Source organism: Emydura macquarii, unplaced genomic scaffold, assembly GCF_026122565.2.
Source record: "Emydura macquarii macquarii isolate MOO-44397 ecotype Brisbane River unplaced genomic scaffold, CSIRO-AGI_Emac_v2 contig_1045, whole genome shotgun sequence".
NCBI classification, from domain to species: Eukaryota; Metazoa; Chordata; order Testudines; family Chelidae; genus Emydura; species Emydura macquarii.
In genome coordinates, this window is record NW_027131182.1 from 4,442,782 (window position 1) to 4,465,769 (window position 22,988).

Sequence of the window (22,988 nt, forward strand, 5' to 3'; positions counted from 1 at the left end):
CTGAGAAAGAAAAGGAATAGAAAAAGAAACATTTCATCAAACAATTACAAAGTTTTATTTAGATTATTAAGAAAGGAGAAGGAAATGCAGTGACATTTGTAGAATCCTGGGCCCCCAAATAACATTAACTCTGCACAGCAGGTAAGAAAAAATTCACTAGACTGGGAAGGGGCCAGGAAAAAATCAGTTCTGATCAGCATTTCTCACAAATCCATGAGGCTTTGCTACTGGATTCTAAAATGCATGGCTTACTTTGCTCATATTGTTTAAACTTTCCTTTTTGACTATAAAAGTAGATCACTTTCTAGTTCTTAACTAATGCAGAAACATTACATTTTGGACTATGCTTTGGAGGACAGATCATGAGAGCACTTTTGTATTTTCAAAGATAGGGTCATATGCCCCCCATATGAAAGTGTGTTGGAAAGGAACTTTCCTGCACAGTTCATATGATTTGGTCACGTGACATTCAACATGTGGCATCAGAGTGCTTCAAAACACTAGGAATTTCTTGAGATCTACTTTAAAATGTCTCCAAAAAATAAATGTTTAGTAAAAGTATGTACTGAGAAAATGTGTTGCTACTCTATATATCTTGTGGGATGAAAAAATAATATTTTGTACTTTCATCTGAAGGATTTCCAAATGCTATATAAATAAACCAGAAGTTTAATTGCTAAAGAATACTTCTGGCCACTGACAAGCTTCTATCTGCTTTTGATGTGACATTTAGGTGACATCCCACCAAATGGGATAATTTAGAACTCCAGGCCCTAGTTTGGTATGTGTGCAAGGATGTATTTCTAGGGTTCACTTTGTGAGAACATCCACTTATTTTCTACCTCCCAAATACAAATGTCTAATTTTAAACTCAACTGAGTTACTTATGTTTCCCCATGTGGCAAGTTACCAATTTACCTAGGCTATTTGCTGATAACCTAGACGACTAGAAGACTGGTGCCTTAAGTTCTCAGTGTTGGTAGTTAGCTGGTGTTAAAATAAAGAGATAGATTTTCAAAAGAATTCAGCAGCCAGCAGCTTCTGAGTGCTGAAAACTTTTGGAAATCTGACCCTAATTATGGGAGTAGGGGACTTCCAGAAGTCTGCTCCTAAAGGTCTTCATCTAGTCACTCATCTAAGGCCAAATACTAGTAAGCATTAATTTAAGCACCTGCTACATAAAACCCTAATCCCTGTGTTGTATATAACTACCATTAAAATTAATTTAGACACTAAACAAACCAAAATGACCAAATGTGCACTGAAGCACGTCAATTTATTAGAATAAAAAATTATTTTTAAAATTAAATTTTGTTGCTTAGTGAGATGTTCAACTTCTACCTAAAATTAACCCTTTCATAAGAGTTGGGGCAGAATTCTAAAGATAAAACAGATTTTTAATCTTAAAAACTTGATGTAACCTGCACAAATTTAACCATCCCTTCTCCCACCTGGGGAGGACAGAATTCCAAGGGTCTCATCTTAAAATGAACATCCTTTAAAATGATAGCACAGTTAGCATCTTCCAGGCAATAAGATGAGGCTATATACAACTATAGTTCATTCATTAAGATTGCGTACTAGTATTAAAATACTTCGTCCTTCTACACAGATTTTCATTGAAACATCTCAAATCAGCTATAAGCTCCACAACATTTCAATGAGATAATTGTGATAGCTAGAGATTGATTGTGCCACCACCACTGAAATACAACCACTTCTGGGCTAAAATCAGTCAGAGCAACTCTATTCAAGATTTCAGGACAGGTAATGAAGACTCCTATAACTGAAAGAGGCCTTTGAACATACAGAGCTGTAATTGCCCAAAGTTGGGATTTGACAAGGCACTGAAGTTAATTACCCCTCTGAATAACGATCTGAGATTTGTAATGATGAGCGCTCAGGAATGGTTTAATATTCCCCAAAATGGCACCTCTGCTGTGATGCCATATTTTAGAGTAACGTCTTACTCTACCAGTGATTTTATGCTCTCTGATTTATGTCTGTTGTGCTTTTGAGAAGTAACACACTAATGTATCAACTAATTTGTAACTCAAAACATGGTGTTAAACAAAACAAAAACCACCTCTTAGCATAATGAAAGAATCATGTCAGGTGTTTTATTTTAAAAGGATATAACATAAGTCTAAAAGCTCTTTCAACTGGGTAAGCATGAACAACCAGATGTCCTTTAGCCTTTGCAAGGATCTCAATGAGTTGGTGCTCAACTTCATAAGTGGCACTTTTTCTGAACCCAGGTCCAAATATGCTGTAAGGTGGTACTTACAGCATGGCTAGTAATGGGCTGGCAAGAATAAATAGGAAAAAACTGCAGGTGACTGTTTACTCAATAACCGTGGCCAGCACACTGTTTTCGAATAGCAAAATGACATTGTTTGTGTATTATATACAAACAACTCTGGCCAGGATGTGCAGGTCAAGAGATCTTACTAGTTAAATTAACCATTTGAGCTCTATAAATATATCCTATTTAATAAAAAAGTGACAGTCTTCATAAATATTAGCTAGTGTGTTGAGATCATAGCCTATCATGTTGACCAATATTGTTTCCTTGTACTACCCTATCTGTCTATCTGTATCCATCAAATTGTCTCGTCTTATATTTAGATTGTAAGGTTTTTAAGGCAAGGGCTGTTTTTTTTTTTCCTCTTTGTACAGTGTCTAGCACATTGGGTTCTGGTCCATGGCTAGAGCTTCTAGGTGTTATCATAATGCAAATAACAATAATAATAATAATAATAATAAAATATCTTCTAGAAGGCACATAGGCTCTTAGGAGCTTTAAATGTGTGGACAGAGTTGCACAGTTTGTAATCCCTGGGAGTTTGGGCTCCTGAAACATTTGCTAAAACTCAAGGTAAAAAATATGGTTATAGTTCCAAGATCATACTCATAGCAATTTATAAATCAGGAAAAAATTTCTTGCAGAGATTTGTAAAATAAAATGTAATAATGTAAATCAATATAAACCAGAGACACTTGAAAAGAATGTATAAATTATGCCATTCAAGTCCTTGGAGGAAGTTTCTTTGTCGTATAAATTAACAGTATAGTAAACAAGAAGTTTTCTGACAGTCGTGCAATCAAATTACTAATTGTTGTTCATCTGCAGATGTTGCCTTAGAACAGATGAAAAGCCATCCTTAGACGTGTGTGTGTACGCGTGTTCAAAAAACACAAGCTTGGTCGACTACCGCATTCATATATTGGGCACTTCTGTTTCAAAGACCTATTGGGGGTTTGTTTCAATAGCGGATTTGCATAATATTTTAGGCCTTTTAAAATATTGGTAGACACCAAAAAGTTTGGGTTTTTTAAGTTTGCTTTTAACGATATCTCTTAAACCCATCCAGTTGAAACTCTCTTGAAAATTGCAAGCTGACAGGCTATGGAAGGTTTCTTAGCTATGAATAGCTGTGGTTTTGTTTTGCCATTTGTAAGTATATTTTTCATTTTCTTACAAAGTTTCAGACATGATGTCATTTTGAGAGGTTCCTATATTTTGGTGCTCGTGGTTGCCTGGTTGTCACACACTCTGATAAACTTTTGCAGATTTAGGGATGTTGCTGCTTCTATTTTGAAAAGTTTGCTAAAACATTAAGATCAATACTCACATAATCAGGAAGTGGAGAGTCATCTGAACTGAGGGAACCTCTCAAGGTTTGTGTGGCTTGCTCCAGAACTTTGTTGTGTTTTTTAGACAACAAAGAAAACAAACTGAAAAAAAACACAAAAATCAGAAAATGTTTAATATAATAAAAATTCACAAGTGACCCTCTATTTCCAGTTAGCTAGACTATTCAATTAGAAGACATTCTCCATTATACTTCCTTGAATTGGGAGATAAAAAAAAAACAAAAAAACCCCACATTGCACAAAAGTTGTATGGGTAATATATGCTTTACATCTTAGGTAACTGAGAAAGAACAATTCCATACAGCAAACTATGAAGGAAGAATGTTAAGAATGCTTAAGTAATCAAAAGTCTGGGAATAAAGTTAAGATTGTATGTGCAACTTTATTTCTAAGTCTTCAAGCTAGCTATTTCAGCGCAATATGCTTATTTTCCACAACCTTGGATATATGTAGCATCTTGTACATTTTTTCCCCACTTTTTATGTTTCAGTTAATTAATGGTCTACTATATTTAAAAAAACCTTATGTTAATAAAGATAAGTTCTCTTCTCTCTAAGATATGTATTTTACTAATTTAGTCAGGACTCGCATACTATACATTTTCTTTTCAAGAAGCAGGAACTGAGTTACAAAGGTAATTCATCTGTGAATTTATAAGAGCTATGTATGTCTGCATTTTTTAAAATTCATTTTAACTTCTTATACTTTGGATGGAAATTTCAAAATCATCTAAGTGACTTACATTATCATAAAAAGTCCCACTAAGGACATTCCCTTATATTCCTAGGTCACTTTGAATCTTTTAAAAATTCTGTGCTTAAGCTTTACTAATTGGGGGAAGCACTGTATAGTCACCAAATAAATTACTTTAAGTGCACTACCTGGGATACATAATACTACAAGATTCTACTTAGATGTATTAAGTCTGAAGAAAAAATGTAAATTATGCAGTTTGTGACTACACAGATTCATAGATAAACCCAAAAAGGATCACTGGGATTATCTAATCTGATCTCCTACATGACAAAGACCATAAAACTTCCCAGAATTAATTCCTATTTGAATTTGAGCATATCTTTTAGAAAAACATCCTATCTTGATTTAAAAAGCGCTAATGATTGAGAATCCACCACAACCCTTGGCAAGTTACCAATGGTTAGTTATCCTCACTGTTAAAAATGTGCACCTTATTTCCAATCTGAATGTGTATGAGCTCCTAGGCAGTGAATTTACTGGTTCAGTTTGACTACATAGATGAAACTACTGCTTTGCAAGGTATATATTTTAAATGGACTGCTCTTCAGTTCCACTGGTGTTCCTTTGTTGAGTATCTTCACTATGCCTTTCGCTATTTTGGACAGCCACCTATTTTCAGGCTAAAGAACTTCAACAATCTAACTTCATATGTAAATCCTGCATGCCTCTAAACTATTTAGTTGCCCTTCAAGGCTTTGTCAGTCTTTGCTACTGTAAATCATTCTTTAAGTGAGCTGAGCAAAGATGGACGCTTTTTATAATAGAACATCAAAGGGACACAATTGCCAGGAATTATGAGTTTTTGCATAGATGCTGGAATTAGGGGGACACAGAGGTGCTGTCACATCCATTATAAATAGGACTTAAAGTTTGGTTCAATGGTTCTCAGCACCCCCACTATACAAATTGTTTCAGCATCCCTGAGTTTGTGTGTGCATATGATAGCAGTGCATTTAACCTGACCTAATATATTATCATAAAAATAAGTCATGGATTTTTGACTGCTTCTTATTCTCACTTCATGCATGTAGGTCCCTTCACCAGGATATCTAACTGTTTTCATTTTTCATATTTTAAAACTTTACCCCACTGCCCCTTTCCACAAAGTTAAATCAAAATTTATTTTCATTAAGATTCAGAAGTTGAATAAAACACTGGCCTTTCAATCAATCAGAGTTTAAATCTAGCCTTCAGCTCTCAGTCACATTAAACTGGCAGGTTCAGCTTAGTTTTTAGATGTATAGGTATGTTCCTGGGCACTGATGTTTAAGTAGAATATGAGTATTCATCTTAACATTTTAAACACATTTAATAGTGAACGTAATCTTTAAGCTGTATATTTATTATAAACACAAAGACATCACAATACAGTGCTGCCTTCTCTAATGTTAATGCAGAGATGTGCATGGTGCTTTACAGACACCAAAAGACAGATCCCTGCCCTGAGCATCTTACAATCTAAGACAGGCAAGACATAGGGAAAGAGGATGTAGTCAAGGAAGTGGAAAAACAAAGAACAGTACTGCACAACAGAAAGCCACGAAATTGTCTGTTTAACATATGCACCACAGGGTTTGATGGAGAGATATGAAGGAGGAAAGCAGCCTGCATGATGTGGGATGAGAGAGGTCATTCCTGGCACATAGGACAGACATGTAAAGCAGCACAGGAATGACTGTAGAAGGAGGATGTAAACTAAAGGTAAAAGCAGAGGGAAGGCCCTGCTGTGGATAGCAGTAGCAAATAAAATACATGGGCTTGTGCTTAGCACTTTCTGACAATCAGAACCCCTATACGATGCCTCAAGTTGGGTACCCAAAAAATGGAGACCTTCCAAAATGCTAATCATGTTTGAAAATCTTGGCCTAAAAGAATGCAGAGCTGTGTATAGCCTTGATGTGATGAGCCTCTGGCCTTGACAAATATTGTATTGACCCACTTATACCATACATCTATTAACTCACAAACCATACAATTTATTACTGTCTGGATCCTAGCTTTATGAAGCTCCCCAACCTATCTATTTATCATCATTTCTAACTTTTCTATGTCCCTCAGGCAGTTAGCTTACTACTTTTACCCTCAATTCCATTCACCACTTCTATTTTCGATCTCTCCATTTATTATATTTTACACCAGTGGTTCAACCACTGGTACACCAGCCTGTGGCCCAGGGGCCAAAAGTGGGCCACAGGGGCTTTCAAAGTGGCCCACGAATCCCCTCCTGCAGGCTGCAGAAGGGAGCCACTGCCTAAAGACCCAGGTGGAGCATGTTTCCGTGGGTCTACAAGATGGGCGCAGGCTCCTTGCTGCAGCCAAGGGGATAGGAGATCAGCAATCCCCTCCCCCTGGCTGTAGCAGGGAGCACAGCAAAGCACTCCACCTCAGTTCATAGGTGCTGGGAGATCAGCACTCCCCTCCCCCGACTCCAGCAGAGAACAAAGCACTCCACCTGGGTCCCTAGGTGCTGGCGTACCTGCTGGAGCCAGAAGGAGGGGAGCACTGATCTCCCATCCCCCTGGCTGCAGAAGGGAGCCACTGCCTAGGGACCCAGGTGGAATGCACAGAGCTACAGGACACATGTGGTTTCCCTGCTGCAGCCGGGGAGACCATGGAGGAAGCAGCCTCCTCGCTGAACTCTTTCCATCCGGCTGCAATTGGGGGAGGAGGGGGTGGCCAGCCAGGGACCCTGCTGGTGAAGACTGGTGACCCTTCAGGGTTGTAAAAATGATATCTGTGGCCTTTGAGCCAAAAACGTTGGGAACCATTGTTTTACTTACACACACACACACACACACACACACACACACACACACACACACACACACACACACACTTTTGCTTCTCTTTGATGGCTATAACCATTCTAAAGGTGCAATGTGCCACCAGAAAAAGGTCACAGAGAAACTCAAAGGATACTTGAAAGTCAACCATGTTTTAGTTTGGGATATGGCTCATAGACAACATTGGTCTGACTGGTCAATTATAGCCTGCTTGAGATAATCAAGTGTCCATGCAGATTCTTTGAGATATTTCAGTTGCCTTTGATACCAGTGACCACAAGGCTGCAGTTCTTGGCAGGGATAGAGTAAACTGTGCTTGAGTGGCTCCATTCTCTTATCTCTAAGAGAACCCACATGGAAGTACTACGAGATTGCTCATCTGCCCCAAGAATCCCTCTTTTGGGGGGTAGCACAGGGCTCTCCTGTTCAACATACTTGTGAGGCCATTGGAGTAAATAGTGACACAAACTGGATCTGTAATGTTTTCAATTTGCAGTGGACAATAGTTCTATACTTGTGTGATATCATACCTGTTGAGATGATCTCAAACTAACAACTCTTGGATCTAAAATGAAGGGGAGATGGATGTAAGGCACTCAGACAGTATGGTAATAGGCAAAATAGAAGAAGCTAGATAGAGAGTATTTCCAGTGAATTGACCTCAGCTTTGGAACCTGCTTCCTCACACTGTTTCATCAGAACCTGAATTTGTTAAACTTACATTCCCCTGCCATCCCCACTCTCCTGGCTTTCTCTGGAATTGTGGACTGAATGAGTTATATCTGCTTGGCCGGAGAGTTTGGATTGGTTTGTGTCCTAATTGGTATGTTTTATTATATAATTCTCCTACATGCATCCAGAGCTCTGGATGGTCATAGCTATAAAAAACCCTTTTTTCTTGGTGCACTCGACTATATCCTAGAAGTGACATGATTCACCATATGTAGAAGAGGCCTGCTGTTGTACAGTCTTATATCACTTCCTGCTGGCTCATTTTCAGATCATCTCGTAAGGATATAAGAGCTGGTATAAGATTTCACAAAAATCATTAATATTAATTAGCCAATTTAATAAAAAAGTATTCAAGAGGCAGAATATTTCCTGGGTTTACATACCATAGATACAGTATCTTTCTGGAATCTGAGGGACTGTAATAATGCTTTGAAAAGCAGAGAGAACTCAGTTCTTCTCTCTGAAAAGGGTTGATCAGTTTGAGCAAGTCTTCTTTGTTCTTTACTTGCTTAAAATTCAGTCAGTATCTTCCAAGCATGTAGAGTAAGATCCTCACACTAATAATATGCTCTTCGCTGTTATCCAGGAACCTCAGCAAAAGGCAACAGATTTTTTCAATACTCTTCTGAGGGAGTCAAGAGGAATGAATGATTTTTTCAAACCCATACCTTGCCTTTTTCTCTTAAGAGCCAATTCAATAAATCCTATCAGTTCGCAATATCTCTTCAGTCTGATGTGTTTTAGGAATAGAATTAATAGCTTGATTTCCAGAACGCTTTGTATTCAAAGCACTTATCACTCACTATCTAATTAATTCTTACAACTACCTTTATGGCAGCTAAATATTATCCTCCATATGTTAAAGATGGAGAAGTTGAAGCAGAATAAGCAGAACATGCACAAGAACTTAGGGAATCAGGATCAGGGCTGGGGTTAGAAATATGGCTTCCTGATTCCTAGCCCCACAACGAAACTATCACTGAACCACACCTCTCTCAATTAGTCTGCTATGCAAATAGTGTTAGATAAGATTAAAAATATTAATCCTTTGTGATAATTATAGGTGGTGATCAATATCTACAGCATTCAGGATAACTCAATAAGTATGAAGGCTGTTAAAATCTTCATCCACAGAAAAGTACAGAAGAAAGGAACTACTTTCCCAGCCTCTGGAATCTCTTGTCCTCTTTTCTCCTTAAGTGGATCCATATGCACCCTTGTCAAGATATCTGCCTGCTTAGGCCTCGTATCAGCCTCCCACCAATCTACAACTGTTACAGTTGGAAGCACTTGGAATAAACCCTAAGACTACTGAAAGTGAATAAGAAAACAAAAACAAAGATCATCAAGGAAAAGGGCATACACAGCAGCACAGTTCCTTTTCCCTTCCGAAATCCAGATGCTGTATTTACCCAGTAAAATGCTCATATGAGGACAGTTTTTCAGCTTGTCTAAAGCTTGGCTTTGAAAACTGGTTGTTTACCTGCAGTGGGGAGTACAGTTTTACTTCTGCAGTCATTAATACAGTTAATTCAGTAGTGCTGTCATCAGCATCATCTAGTGCCGTGTAGACTGCATCATTGGTTAAAACTGATCTAGAGGACTGAGTTCAAGTGCAGGTTAAACAAAGTGTCTCAATCTATTTCGGAAGGTACAGTTCATTTCATGAAGAGGAAGAAAGCAGCCCTGGAAGGAAAAGGGACTTTCAACGCAAGTAGCTTTTTAGAAAAATACTATGAGCTGCTTTGACTGCAAAGGGAATTCAGATACAAAACACAGAAGAAGGAGGCTGGATTTTGAGTAATGTATTTCTTAAATGGAAAAACACAATATTAACCCTCCTGCATAGAACTGGAAAACATATGGCAAAAGGGATCTTTCCCCCCAGGAAAATAGAGGAGGAGAGGAGTAGTAGTAAGGAAAGGGGAAAGATCAGCAGAACTAGAAAGAGAAAAGAAAGGTTACCCCTTTCCTGTCTGACTTTCCCCTTTCTTCCTATATTTTAAAAGTTTAGATAATATAATTGGGAGATTAACTGCTGAAAGCTCCACTATTAATTTCTACTTCTGAAGTATTGGTGGGTGTGTGATAAGGTGAACTACCTGTTAATTTCACAGAATTCCTGGGACGCAATGAAATTAGGCAAAGGAAAATGAAGGCTGAATATATCAGGAATAACTGCTGAACACTTATGTCTAGTAGGATGCGGAACAGTTTCCCTAGGGAAGTGTTGAGAAGCCCCATCAGTCAAGACACTTAATAAATTAGAATAATAATTTGTACTTTTTATAGCACCCTCTATCTGAGCATCTGAAAGTAACTAGTAACATATTAATTTAGCCTCAGAGCACCACCTAAAGGTAGTATTGTTATTCCCATTTATCTGTGGCAGAATCACAAAAAGGCTTCTTAATTCCCATTCAGATGCCTTAATAACACTTTTACTTTGGTCTATTTAAGACTAGACTTGACACAATGGAAAAATATATAGTAGGAAAGAATCCTTCGGGGTCCGGGTGAATAGACTAAATGACGTGACGATAACGTGGAGTTTTCCATCATTAATTTCTGTGATATGCAATTTATATATTAACAATGTACTCAAGTTCAGAACAGTTAAAGCTCAAATACACAGGGACTTTCTTTCCACATCCTTTCATAAGAATGCTTATGAATCAATGTTATAATGAATCAATGAACATCCAAAATCACACTAGAGAGCAGGAAGACCAACTTCTTAAACACATACCTATAACATGTAGGAGAAAAAAAGCTGAGTTTATCATGGGAGACTTCAAATTGGGACAAAATATGTTGGGAGTCTCATGCTGCCAGTACTGAAGTATTCTTAGAATTCCTAAAAATTATTCATGACAATTTCCTACTTCAGAAAGTGTTGCATCCAACATGGGGGAAATGTATATTGGACCTGATCTTGACAGATCAATTCCTCTTTATAGCAGAACTAAAAATTAATGATTGAATAGCTGCAAGTGATCATGATTTGATTATTCTGTTTACATATAACAAATGTAAAGTCCAAACCAGTAAAATATATATATGATGCTTTAAAAGGGTCAATTTCAAAAGGATGAAAACGATTATGAGGCAAAACAGCTGAGAGAAAAAACTTTAAAAGAAAACTGTCAGTGATAATTAAAAACTGTTTTAAAACATTTTACTATACACCCAAAAGGCCACAATTGAGAAAGAAGGCAAAGCAGGTTAAAAAAAAACAACCCGGCTTAGAGGGGAAGTGAAAGCATCCAAACAATTTAAAAAAAATATATAACAAATAAAAAAAAGGGGAAATTGATAGCAATGAATATAAACTAGAAGCTAGGAATTACAGAATATCGATAAGGGAAGCGAAAGGACACAAGGAGAACTCAATGGCTAACAGAGTTAAGGACAATAAGGAGTTTAAAAATATATAAAGAACAAACAATGCCTAACAATGATATTGGTCCCACACTAGAAATGGTAGAACAATCAATAATAATGCAGAAAAGGCAGAAGTGTTCAGTAAATATTTCAGTTCTGTATTTGGTAAAAAACAGATGATGTATTTATATCATACGATGATGACGATAATGATGAAACACTTTTCATTACAACAATGGTATCTTCTGGTCTTAAAATCTATGAATCTAAAGAATACTCTATAACAAATACTCAAAAGAGAGCGGAAAGGCTGCAGGAGAACTTGCATGCATTTTTATTTTGTGATTTGCTATAATACATAATCTAAAAAAAAGAAGCAGATAAAAACATTTTTGTGGGAGACAGCACAATTCTTACTATTTGTGGGTTTTCTGGCATAAAGAAAATCAGTATAATTAAAATGGGTATACTGGCAAAGGTCTCATCAGAACTAAACTCTTCCACTAGCACCCTTATAGACCTGCACGGCCATACAGAAAAGCATTATGAGCTCTGGATCTTATTGCTGTTATCCATGTCCCTATTTGTAATTAAAGGTGCAATAATGAACCAATATATTTAGTTACATAAATCATATATGTTGATTTGAAAATGTTTAATTGAATATTCAGGCAGGCAGTGAAATAAGGGTTCCAGTTCTGCAGCTGAATGCATGTCAGCAGAAGGACACCTGTGTAGATAAGACTGTAGGACTTGGGGCTGGGACATAACACTCTAAATTCCCCTGCCTCTTCTGAAAATAAGAGGTGAAGTCAAAAATGACACTGAAGTTTCGAGCCTCGGTGATGGGGAACATGGTTGCGTTGGGAGGGAACAACAGCAGAGAAGAGAAGATTTGGGAGGGAAGAGGTGGAGCCCAGAATTCCCCAAGTTGCGTTTAAATAGGTGCTAGGATGGCCAGGAAGAGGTGAGCGGTTGAAAGAAAGGGTTAAGGGCAGAGGAGGCAAAGTAAACAGCGTGATTGGAACAAAGACCAGACAAAACCATCAGAGAGAAGGGGACCAATGACAGAATCTCTCCCTCCCGAACCGCCCCTCCACCGAACCTCTCCCTCACACACACACACACACACACACACACAAACACACACACACACACACACACACACACACACACACACACACACACACACACACACACACACACACACACACACACACACACACACACTTCCCGCTCCCCTCCCAAATTTTCAAGGACAGTAGTTAATTTATCAGAACAGTTAAAATATTCAATAAAATCTCTGAATGGGAATTTTCAAGTACTATAGCACTGTTTGTAATTGCTTATTTGGTGTGAGGAGACCCAGAGGTCTCACATAATTCCCCTCACAGGAAGTATATGGTAATAAACTGAGCAGCAGCTAAACACAAAACAGAAGTCATTCAGATATAAACACAACCTAGTGGGTCAGAAATTGGATTAACATGGATAGTTATGTACTCTAATATTACAATAATATTCTCTGAATTATCGTTTGTCTTCTCTCTCATTTTCACATGCCAAGTGTATTACAGTCCTCAATTCTAAAACTTAATTAAGTTACAGAATCAAATATAGGCATTAAAGGCCACACACTATATAAACACACCTTAAACAATGGTATTCTACAGCTTGTATTTGACCATCATAATTTCATTAGAAAAGAATCCCTTTATATAGACAAGACATGAAAATAGTTTAAAATCAAAATTGTACCTCTTCTGAAGTTAATATAATCCTATGGAGAACGTCCTCTGTTGTAGCTGTACCTTTTATTTTTGGTCTATTTAATGCATCACTGAAAGAAAGATAATGTCTACATAGGGTCCATTAAAAACGATTTCTACTCCCTCTATTGGCTCAGCAGCCACAATCAAAAATTATTCCTCAAGTTTTACTGTTCTAAACTTTGTTGTTTTCAGTGTTGTTGTTGCCGTTTTGGTCCCAGGATATTAGAGAGACAAGCTGGGTGAGGTAATATCTTTTACTGGATCAACTTCTGTTGGTGAAACAGATAATTATTAGAGCTGCCACAAAGCTCTTCTTCAGGTCTGGGCAAGGTACTCAGAGGATGGAAACATCATTGATGTATCTCATGGGTCCTGTGCATGCCTATCAACATGTGGTATACTTCATCCACTGCACCAAATGCCCTAATAACAGCCGTGTGATTGAAACCAGAGAATCATTACTCTTTCGAACGAGCTCACAAAGCTCGTCTCATTCACCAACAGAAGTTGATCCAATAAAAGATATAATCTCACCCACCTTATATCTCTGTTCTAAACTTTAGCAAAACAAATGAAGCACATGCAGTTATTAGTTCAGTACACTAGTTTTTATTCATTAAACGAATAGATTTGTTTACTTGGCATTAGTTTAAATGTAAATGGAGCACCAATGATTGATACTATAAAACTAATCCACAATATATTCACTCAAGTGGATTTCAGTTCTAACAAGTAAATAAAAAAGCATACTTGTATCATACACTGGTATCATGATTGATATTACCAGATTCCAAAGTTATTGAAAACAGCTAATTAAAGCTCTACACTAATAAACAGGATTTCCTGCTAAAATATAGCCAAGTAGACACAAAAAAGCCTGGAAAAAATAGAGAACTAAGGAATTTGATCTGGTGAGACAAAAAGTAAATATTTACAAAAGTAAGTCTAAAGTTTAATCTGCATAGAGCGGGAAATTTATTTTTCAGCTGAAGGCACAAATTGTTATCTAGTTCCTGGAAACCTGCCAATGAACCAACTGATGTTCACATCACCAGAAAGATCACAGTGGAAAACAGCAACTAAAGCCTTCCCTTCCAAATTACTATAGATAATCTTGTTCCTCTCTGGTTTGGAGTGCCAACTAACATCCTTGGAATTCTATTCAAAGAATAGAAATCAGTCTTGGAAAGGAGGAGGATAAAAGTATGTTGTATAAACTTGATAGCTGGAGGTCCCATTAACCACTATAGCTGAAAATCCCCATGCGTAAATGCCATGGAAATTACAGGTCTTGGCTGTGTACCTAGCCAAATAAATCACAGGATTTTGTCTGCTGTATTTGTCTATACTGCAGTGAGCTGCAAATGGTGAGCTAAATTCAAGAAGGCCTAAAATTGTTCATCTGCAGCTGCTGAAAGAATTACAGGCAGGCAGCTAATCCAGCCAAGGTACCAAGAGAGCACAGCTATGCAGAGATCAGAACAGAAAGACTAAATGATCATAATGGTCCCTTCTGGCCTTCAGATCTGGGAATCTATGCTCTAGAACCCTCTGAGTATGGTACATGGAGTCTCTCTGTGACTTGGGAAAACAATAGTATGTGATCATGCAATAAAAGACTGTATCATAATGCACATGCACAATGAATCCTTAAGTATGGCACCTCCTAATATCTGAGTTCCTGACTATGGAACCTGAATGGTCTTGTATTTTTATTTTATTTTATGTATATATATTGTCTTCATTGGGCCTATGACAATCTACACCAGCTGAGCATCTGCCCCCATATCACAACACTGATTATTATTAAGGATAAAAGTATGTCATGGAGGTGACGGATTCTGTGACTTCCAGAGAACTCCATGACATTTTCTGCTTCAGCCCAGGGAAGTGGGGCAGGAACTCTGAACCAGTGGAGCCCCTGTAGCTCCCAACCCTGGAGCTCTCAGCTGCCGTAAGTGGCAAGGGGAAACGAATCTCCCAGCCACTGCGGGTGGCCGGGGGGATCTGGAGCTTCCTGCTGGAGCAGGTGGCGGGGGGTCCTGCAACCCTGGAGCTCCCTGTTACGGAAGCAGGAGTCTCAGAGCTAGTGCAATGGCAGCAGGTGCTAGATTCCTTCACCCAGCGGGGCTTGGACTCTCATCCTCCCACTCAGCCCCATTTTGTCACACTTATATTTAGTAAAAGTCAGAAACAGGTCACGGGCTTCCATGAAGTTTTGTTTATTGCACATGACCTGTCCCTGACTTTTACTAAATATAACTGTGACAAAATCTTAACCTTAATTATTATTCAGAACTCCAATCAACTTAAATTAGAATTCAGGCTTTGTACAATGGCAAGATTTGGCTCTAATACTACAATGCCAAATCCAGAAGAGCTCTCTTACATCCCAATGTCCTCACTAAAACAGGTATTTGGAAGAATGTTCTTTTTTTAATACACATTTTAACTCAACTCTTACACACATTTTGTCAAAGGACTGTTATTTGTCTCAATCCTGGCATCCAAACTGCACACTCCCTGATACAAGCCAGGTATTCTTGGAGTTACAGTGAGGATCATGTTATTGACACATTATAACCTATCACATCAAAGTTTCAGAATTAAGTTAGCATTCAAAGTAGCAACTGTGCAATTTCAAAGCAAGCTTAAGGGCTTGATCGCTCATTCCATGCAAAATACAACATTCTAGCAAAGTCAATGAGTGAGTCGTTCATGCAAAGAATACAAGATGAGGCTTTTAAAGAGGAAATTTACATAATTAATCTTGAAATTAGTTGACATTCACAATATGTGATAATATACACAAATTACAGAAGAAAAAGTGGACTTTGCTTAAGGAAGTAATTTTCTGCAACTCAAGCCAGGTCTACACTTACCTGGAAATTTGGCTACGCTTGCGTATCTCCCGTTGACTTCGTAACTCCTCTTCTAAGTGGTGTCATCACCGCACTGCGCTGACGGGAAATGCGTTCCTGTCAACGCAGCACTACGCCACTTGAGGGGGTGGTTTTAATGTGTCGACTTCCGAACCGATTGAGCGGGTCTTCACCGACTGCTCAATTGATCCGGATACATCGATCTGACGGTGGCAAATTTGCCGCCATCAGTGAAGACATACTCTCAGTCTATGTATATGTATTGAAAAGGGAAGCAAAGATGTTTAACAAAATGTAGAGAAATGGAAGTAATCATCTATGAAAGACTAGTTGAAAAAATATGAAAAATGCAAGAAATAAAGACTGGATAATATGTTCAATAATAGTTAAGAGGTCTAAATCCATTAGAAACTTCAGTACTGACACCAAGATTAAATTTAACCAATTTATCCAATAACCTAAAGGTATCGGATAAAACCATAATAATAATAATAATTTATGTGCTTTAAAAAAATAATTTCACAAGTTTGTACTCCAAAATAGTCAAGCTTCTGCACAACATAGTCAATGAAAGTCTAAACCAATCCCTTTGATGGAGTTTTTGAATTTGACCACCTAGATATGGAAGATGGATAGAGAGATTTCTCAAATCTGGCTTGTGGAAAGTAAAATGATCCTTTCAGAGCAAAATGCATGTCATGTTCTCTAGGCAATCACAAAACAAACATTGAAATGCCAAATATTCTCAGCCTGAAAAATATCAGTTTTAGTTAAAAAGAGTTGCTAACCAGCATTACTTTGGTAAGAATAGTCTGTCATTTATGCCAATTTAAAAAGGATAATAGTTATCTATAACTCTTAACCTGACAATGCCCAAATATGGTACACCGATTTTTAAGGGCTTTGCACATAGTTACTAAGTTATATACAGAAAGTGAGCAACTCTAGATGCTACTGACCCTATTCGCCAGTTGCAAAGGCAATTTCTTATTCTCTGTTTGTAATCACTGTGACTGTGTTAAAAGCAGGCACACAACTACACAACTCAACTTTAAAAAAATAAATAAATCTAGCATGAGAGATCCTGTACACAAAAATAGGAAAGGAAACATTTCATTATAGAAGAGTTCAATTCACAATGAAAAGAGTAAGGCAACAGTAACTCAGTGGGATGGAGATAAATTTAGATTTAATGAGTCCGATTCTAGTCTCACTAAATTCAGTAGGAGTCCTGCCATTGACTGCCTCGGCAGCAAGCCCATAGTTTCTTTCTAACTCAGTCTTTCAACTTTTTTCTATTTTAGAACTTCTAAGAACCTTGACAATAGAGCCACAATTCTGATTGTGTCCATTCAGCAAACATGGATTATTTCTTTATTTTTCTATCTGAAATAGCGAAGTGGTTTTTATTTGCTTTTTGGTCTGAGCACCAACATCGTCATCTGATTCCTTGCAAACAAGCTGCCAATTGATTGCTGTGCATGGCAAAGGATCTCACCCATTTTTAGATATACTGCATCCACGATGAGGTGGGGTTTTTTGGTTCCTTGGTTCATGAAGAACCTTTAAAAATATACCTGGGTATTTGTGTTCACACCTCATCCTGAAACTACAAATGTAACTTCCACTCACACCAATGGGAGATGTACAGATACATCAAGATCATGATATGGTCATTCAAATCCAGAGAGCACTTCCCTGAAGTTCATTACAAACAGGTTTAAGTCCTTTAAATTATTTGACAATGGAGGAGAGCAGAATCCATGCTATAAGGAAAAAGATCTATGTAGAGTCATAAAAATAACTGCCCGTATGCCATTGACCCTCTTAATAAGAGAGAAGTAAAATAATAACATCCATTTACTTAGCCTAAAAATACAAACATCAGTAACTTCAGCAGATATTGTCCATATTACAAACACATACACGTCAAAGAACTTCGTTACAAGACTTCCCCCAGCCAGGTTACAAACAAGGTTTCAGCCTTTGGCATAGGATGGATCTTAGCCTTATTTTATAACAAGATCTAGGTCAGACCATGGTGTATCCAAGCTCTTTAAAGTGGTCATATTGCGAGTATACTCAGGGACTAAAACTTTTCTAAAAGAATGGTTTCTTTACAGAGGTCATCAACTTCAAGATTTATAACTGTTGTACAAGCAAATATCCATTCATGGGCATGCTATGAAAGGAAGGAGTTAATTTTACAATAGGTAAAATATTTTAAATTTAAATTACCCTCCTAGTAAGAGAACAGTTACTAATCCATTTTATATACTATGTATGCAGCAGACTATTCATTTTATTTGTTACAATTCCTGAGTATATGTATACTCTATGAAGTCAGTAAAAGGAATCTTTTCAACAAATATATACAAACCTCAGGATTGCTGGGAAAACCAATACAGATTTGTTCAGTCTTATGATTCTTACTAACATACTTGGAGTTGTGCAAGTTTTTTCCATCTGTAAAACCACCATGGCATTCTTTTTTTTTTAAAAAAGTCTCAGGCTCAGAAGAGCACAGTAATTAAATTTACATTGTCTTCAGTTTGTGTGGAAATTTTTAACCTCATTTTCACAAAGGAAGCAGGGTTTGCTCTTTGTGCCTTCACACTTTATTTCAGGATTTTAATCTTTCCTTATGCAAAAAAATAAATAAATAAATAATGCAAATTTTACTACATTCTATACCTTAAATTACTCCTATCTATAAATTAAGAGGAAAATTCTGTTCTTTGGATCATACTGTGTCCTCACAAAAGCCAACAGGAGCCCTAGGTATATAACTAAAGTTAGAACTGGACATAATGATAAAGCCAGCAACTGCAGGATCCCAGATACAATATTATAAAATGTATACTGCAGCACTCTGGGTGCATGCTTTATAGGTCCATAGGGAATGCTTTAATCCCATTGCACCATAGATGAACCCATCAGTCATGGGACTCTATAGCATTCTCAATAAGATGCAAAGCCTATGCCATGAGAATACAAGAAATATTCTAGACAATGCTAATATATCTCATACTCAGACATGAATTTACACAGCAGACAGCAAAATTTATGCAAATACTACAATGCTCACTTCACTGTTTTGGTAATTTGGACTAACTTCTACTTAAACTACTCTGAATACTAAACAAACTTGCAAATCTAAACTATCTACCATACATGTAGCAGAACAGCCTTCAAAAGAACAATAATTATAGTTATATTTGTATTTAATAGCATCTTCCCAAGCTCTGTGTTTTTATAATTACAGAAAATATATAAAACTAAAGGAACAATATAACAGACATATGTGCAAAATTTACCAATCCTCACCAAAACCAACCCCATCCCATCTCTCATAGCTGAGCCTCCCCTCCCAAAGTAATCCATGTCCTTCAAGCCATCTGCTTTAAAAAAAAGTGTACAGAAAGGAAAATAGATTAGCCTTTATTATTATGTTTATAGCAGCATTAATGTGTTGTTTATGTACCAAAGATAAGGATCCTGTCCTCAGGATTTTACATTTAAACAAGATGAACAGATATGGACAAACACCCAGAGGCAAAAGGAATAAGGGCTCAAGCAAAGAGACAATTCAATGGTTGATGCATGCATCTTCTGTACTAAATAGAATACAGGGTGGGAAAAATCCATTCTCCCTTCAACCTTTTATAGACACACACACTGAGATGAGGAGACTTGTAGACCTCATATTAAATATATTTTGAGAAGAGTGGGAGCATGGTGCAAATAATCTGGAAGGTAGTTCCTAGAGCAGAAGACTGAGTGGAAGAAGGCATGGAAATGATGGTGGGAGTAGCCAAAAACAGTGGTTAACATTATGGCTTGAGCAGAGTGAAGTGGGTATATTTTCACGTGAAGATTAACAAAGCTGTCGGCTGCCTGATCAAATGGATCTTGAGCTTCAGAATCAAGGACTCCACATAGAAAGTGCTCAGTCATTAGATCCCTGATTTTTAATCTAAGGCAATGTTCAATGAAGAACCTCAGCTGATGCAACTGCGGTGATAGTGTTATATGGGGAGAGATGACTCAGGCAAGCAAGTGCTCAAACCATTTACAGGTTTTTGGGTTTTTTTGGCTTCAGGTCTAAACCCATTTGGAAACTAACTAGTGCAGACACCTCTTGTGAAAATTACTATTAATAGGTGACTTTTCTGCCTTGACTTAAATTTCTGAACTGTCTTAAAACACAGCACCACGTAGAGTGTATTGCATTAGTCTATTATTGAGGAAACAACGTATAGTTACATGTAAAGGTAAGCAGAAAGTATTTTATGACTGTCTAAAAATATACTGAATATAATGATTATGAAAAGTATAGAGGAAAATTTTCCAAGAGCAAGATCTTTTAAACTCTGGGATAATCCCTCCCACGGTAAGTGGTAGATGTCCCAATGTTTAAAATATTCAAAACTAGACTAGACAGCACTCTAGAAAACCTACTTTAGGTAACATCCAGAAGTACAAGAGGACTAGATGACTTAATAGGAATGAGAGATTAGAAAGAACTATGATTCCATATCTTCCTTAAAATTTGCAACTTTTAGTTTCCACCTGCAAGTGATAGAGTACCTGGTACAAGAGGCAGCACCAGAAGTGCATTTGGACAGCACGCATGCACACACACAAAAAGGCCTTTATGCTTCTAGTTAACCAATTAGGGTGAACTTCAATCTTTTGTAGAGGACAGCCAAGGTCTAATAACTACAAATCCCACCTTAGCTCCATTTTCAGGACTTAAGTGGAACACAGTGCTAGCCCTCTGCATAGGAGTAAAGTTTATTCTTACAAGGCTCATTGTTCGAATACAAGCTATTCTGTTCTGTTGAGGGACTGAATGCACTGTGGCCCATGTAAGCTAATCGTAAAACCAAGAGTCTCATTCTGTCACCAGTCTTAATCACTTGAATATCTAGGGACTTACTTTCTAGAACATACTATATAATGTAATTAAAATAATCTGAATTAGACACAGAAAGCAAGGTCATAAAATCTATTGAAACATTTTGAAAATATTTTAAAAATCTGTGGGTTTTGAGCCATTTTTCCAGCTAATTTGAAATACCCAAAAACCTTTCTAGACATTGCAGGATTAATCAGATTTGTAAACTACTTGTGGGTTGCCTTATTTTTCTCTCACACTGCTCTTTTTGCTCTGTGATTTGTGCAATGGAAGCTTTCTCTGATTTTTCCCACCTAAAGTTCAGTGTACAAATGCAAAATGTTTAGAAACACTTAGGAATGTCTTGCATCTCATATACCCCTCAGTCCATTGTTAGTTAGGAATGGGCAACAACTCAATATCTTCATATATACCTTGAACCAAATCTTTCTATAGATATGAAAAAAATATCTAACTTTTCTCATTTTTCCCCAGTGGAGGTCAACTGAAATAATCATTCAGGACTTGCAGAATAAAGATGTGCTAGCATAATCAGACCTCCCCCCTAAAAAGAGCAGGATGCCCAAGCCTAATCATTGAAACAAAATGACAATTCTCCCTTTGAAACCCAGTCAACAGAATTACATTTCTAGTAGAAGCCAAGACTGTGTTGTGTTTATTAAGAGTTTTCAAAACCACATTTCTTTTTGTTAAGTCTATTGATTTATAAAGTGCCATTGAAACTAAAACTAACACTAAAACTGAGTTCCATATAGCTTATGAAACTGGGTTTTTTGCATGAGATCTTAAAAAACAAGGTCCAATCTGCTCTTCATGGACGTTAAACATCTCATGGTAAAAGAACAGAGGTTTTCTCTGGAGTCTTTTGCCAAAATATTCTTCTAGCACTCCATGGCAAAAGACAACTGCATTTCATGGTGGGTGAAGCATATCATTCCATTTTCACACATTCTCCCAGTTTGTTTGATAGGCATCTCTTTTTCTAATTTGTGAAGTGCTTTGAAATCCTTTAGTATTTAAGACACTGGCCAAAATGTTCAGATGTAGGTGCCTACAACTAGACATCTAAATCATTATTTAGGCACCTAAATATATGGCCTGATTTACAGAGGTGCTAAACACCCACAGCTCTCATTGCCTTCACTGGGAATTGGGGGTATCCAGCACCACTTAAAATCAGGAAATATATATGTGGATACCTACCTTTAGGCACCCAAGTTGGAAAACTGTGGCCACTATTATAAATATATTTTAATTCTAACCTTGAGAATTTTCTGCGTTAGCTATACCAGCAGATGATGGACCCTGGGGATGCATAACAAATATCAGCTGATTTGCAGTTAGAGCTCACACTGAAAGGGAGCACTATGAAGATAAAAGCATAGTTTTAGTAAGAGACTAAGTGCTGATTTAACAAATCACAAGATGTTGATAATGAACTATTTGTTTGCTACATTCTAGATGATAGTTTTCTTCACTTAGGCAAAAAATTACACATTTATAAGGTTGCCTTTGACAGCCACAAACCATATGTTATATCTAGATCATTAAAGCTGGCAACGAAAAAAGCTAGTACTGAATGAGTACTAAACAGTTTGGATTCTGAAACAGACATGAAAATTTTGTTTGTAGTGCACTGCCTAGGGAGACAATAGAAAATACCTAAATTACACTATATGTGGAAAGTTAGTGTCTTTAGAAGCAAAGGTGATACCGTAGAGACAATGTCATATTAACTCTTAAAATACCATGTATATTACATATTAGAACATCACCTTGGATTATTCTCCCACTCATGTAATTTTTAGGTGAGGTTCTTTGGCCTATGTTATGCTGAAGGTCAGACTAGATGATCACAATACTCCATTCTGGCTTTAAAATCTATACTCTATGTAACATTCATTCTATTGGAATTCTCCCAACCTCCTCATCTATGTTGTGGACCAATTCTCTCTTTTTGGTCTAAACAAAAATATTCATTTACATATTTATAAAATCAAAAGGCAAGACAAAAAAAATGGCTGCATGCTACACATTACATGTGAATACAAGACCACCAATATCTGAACAAACTGCCGCAATGGAAATGTGTGTGAAAGTA

The 22,988-nt window shown here is 37.2% G+C and overlaps 1 protein-coding gene across 2 annotated transcripts in view; it reads right to left on the reverse strand.

The window, feature by feature from the left end:
• The window catches only part of DYM (dymeclin), a 382,124-nt gene that overhangs the window by 97,965 nt on the left and 261,171 nt on the right, over positions 1-22,988 (reverse strand). For both annotated transcript variants that reach the window (XM_067545393.1, XM_067545392.1), the window contains one exon: positions 3,636-3,738. In XM_067545393.1, coding sequence (XP_067401494.1) covers positions 3,636-3,738 — 103 coding nt within the window. The remainder of the gene's footprint in view (positions 1-3,635; positions 3,739-22,988) is intronic.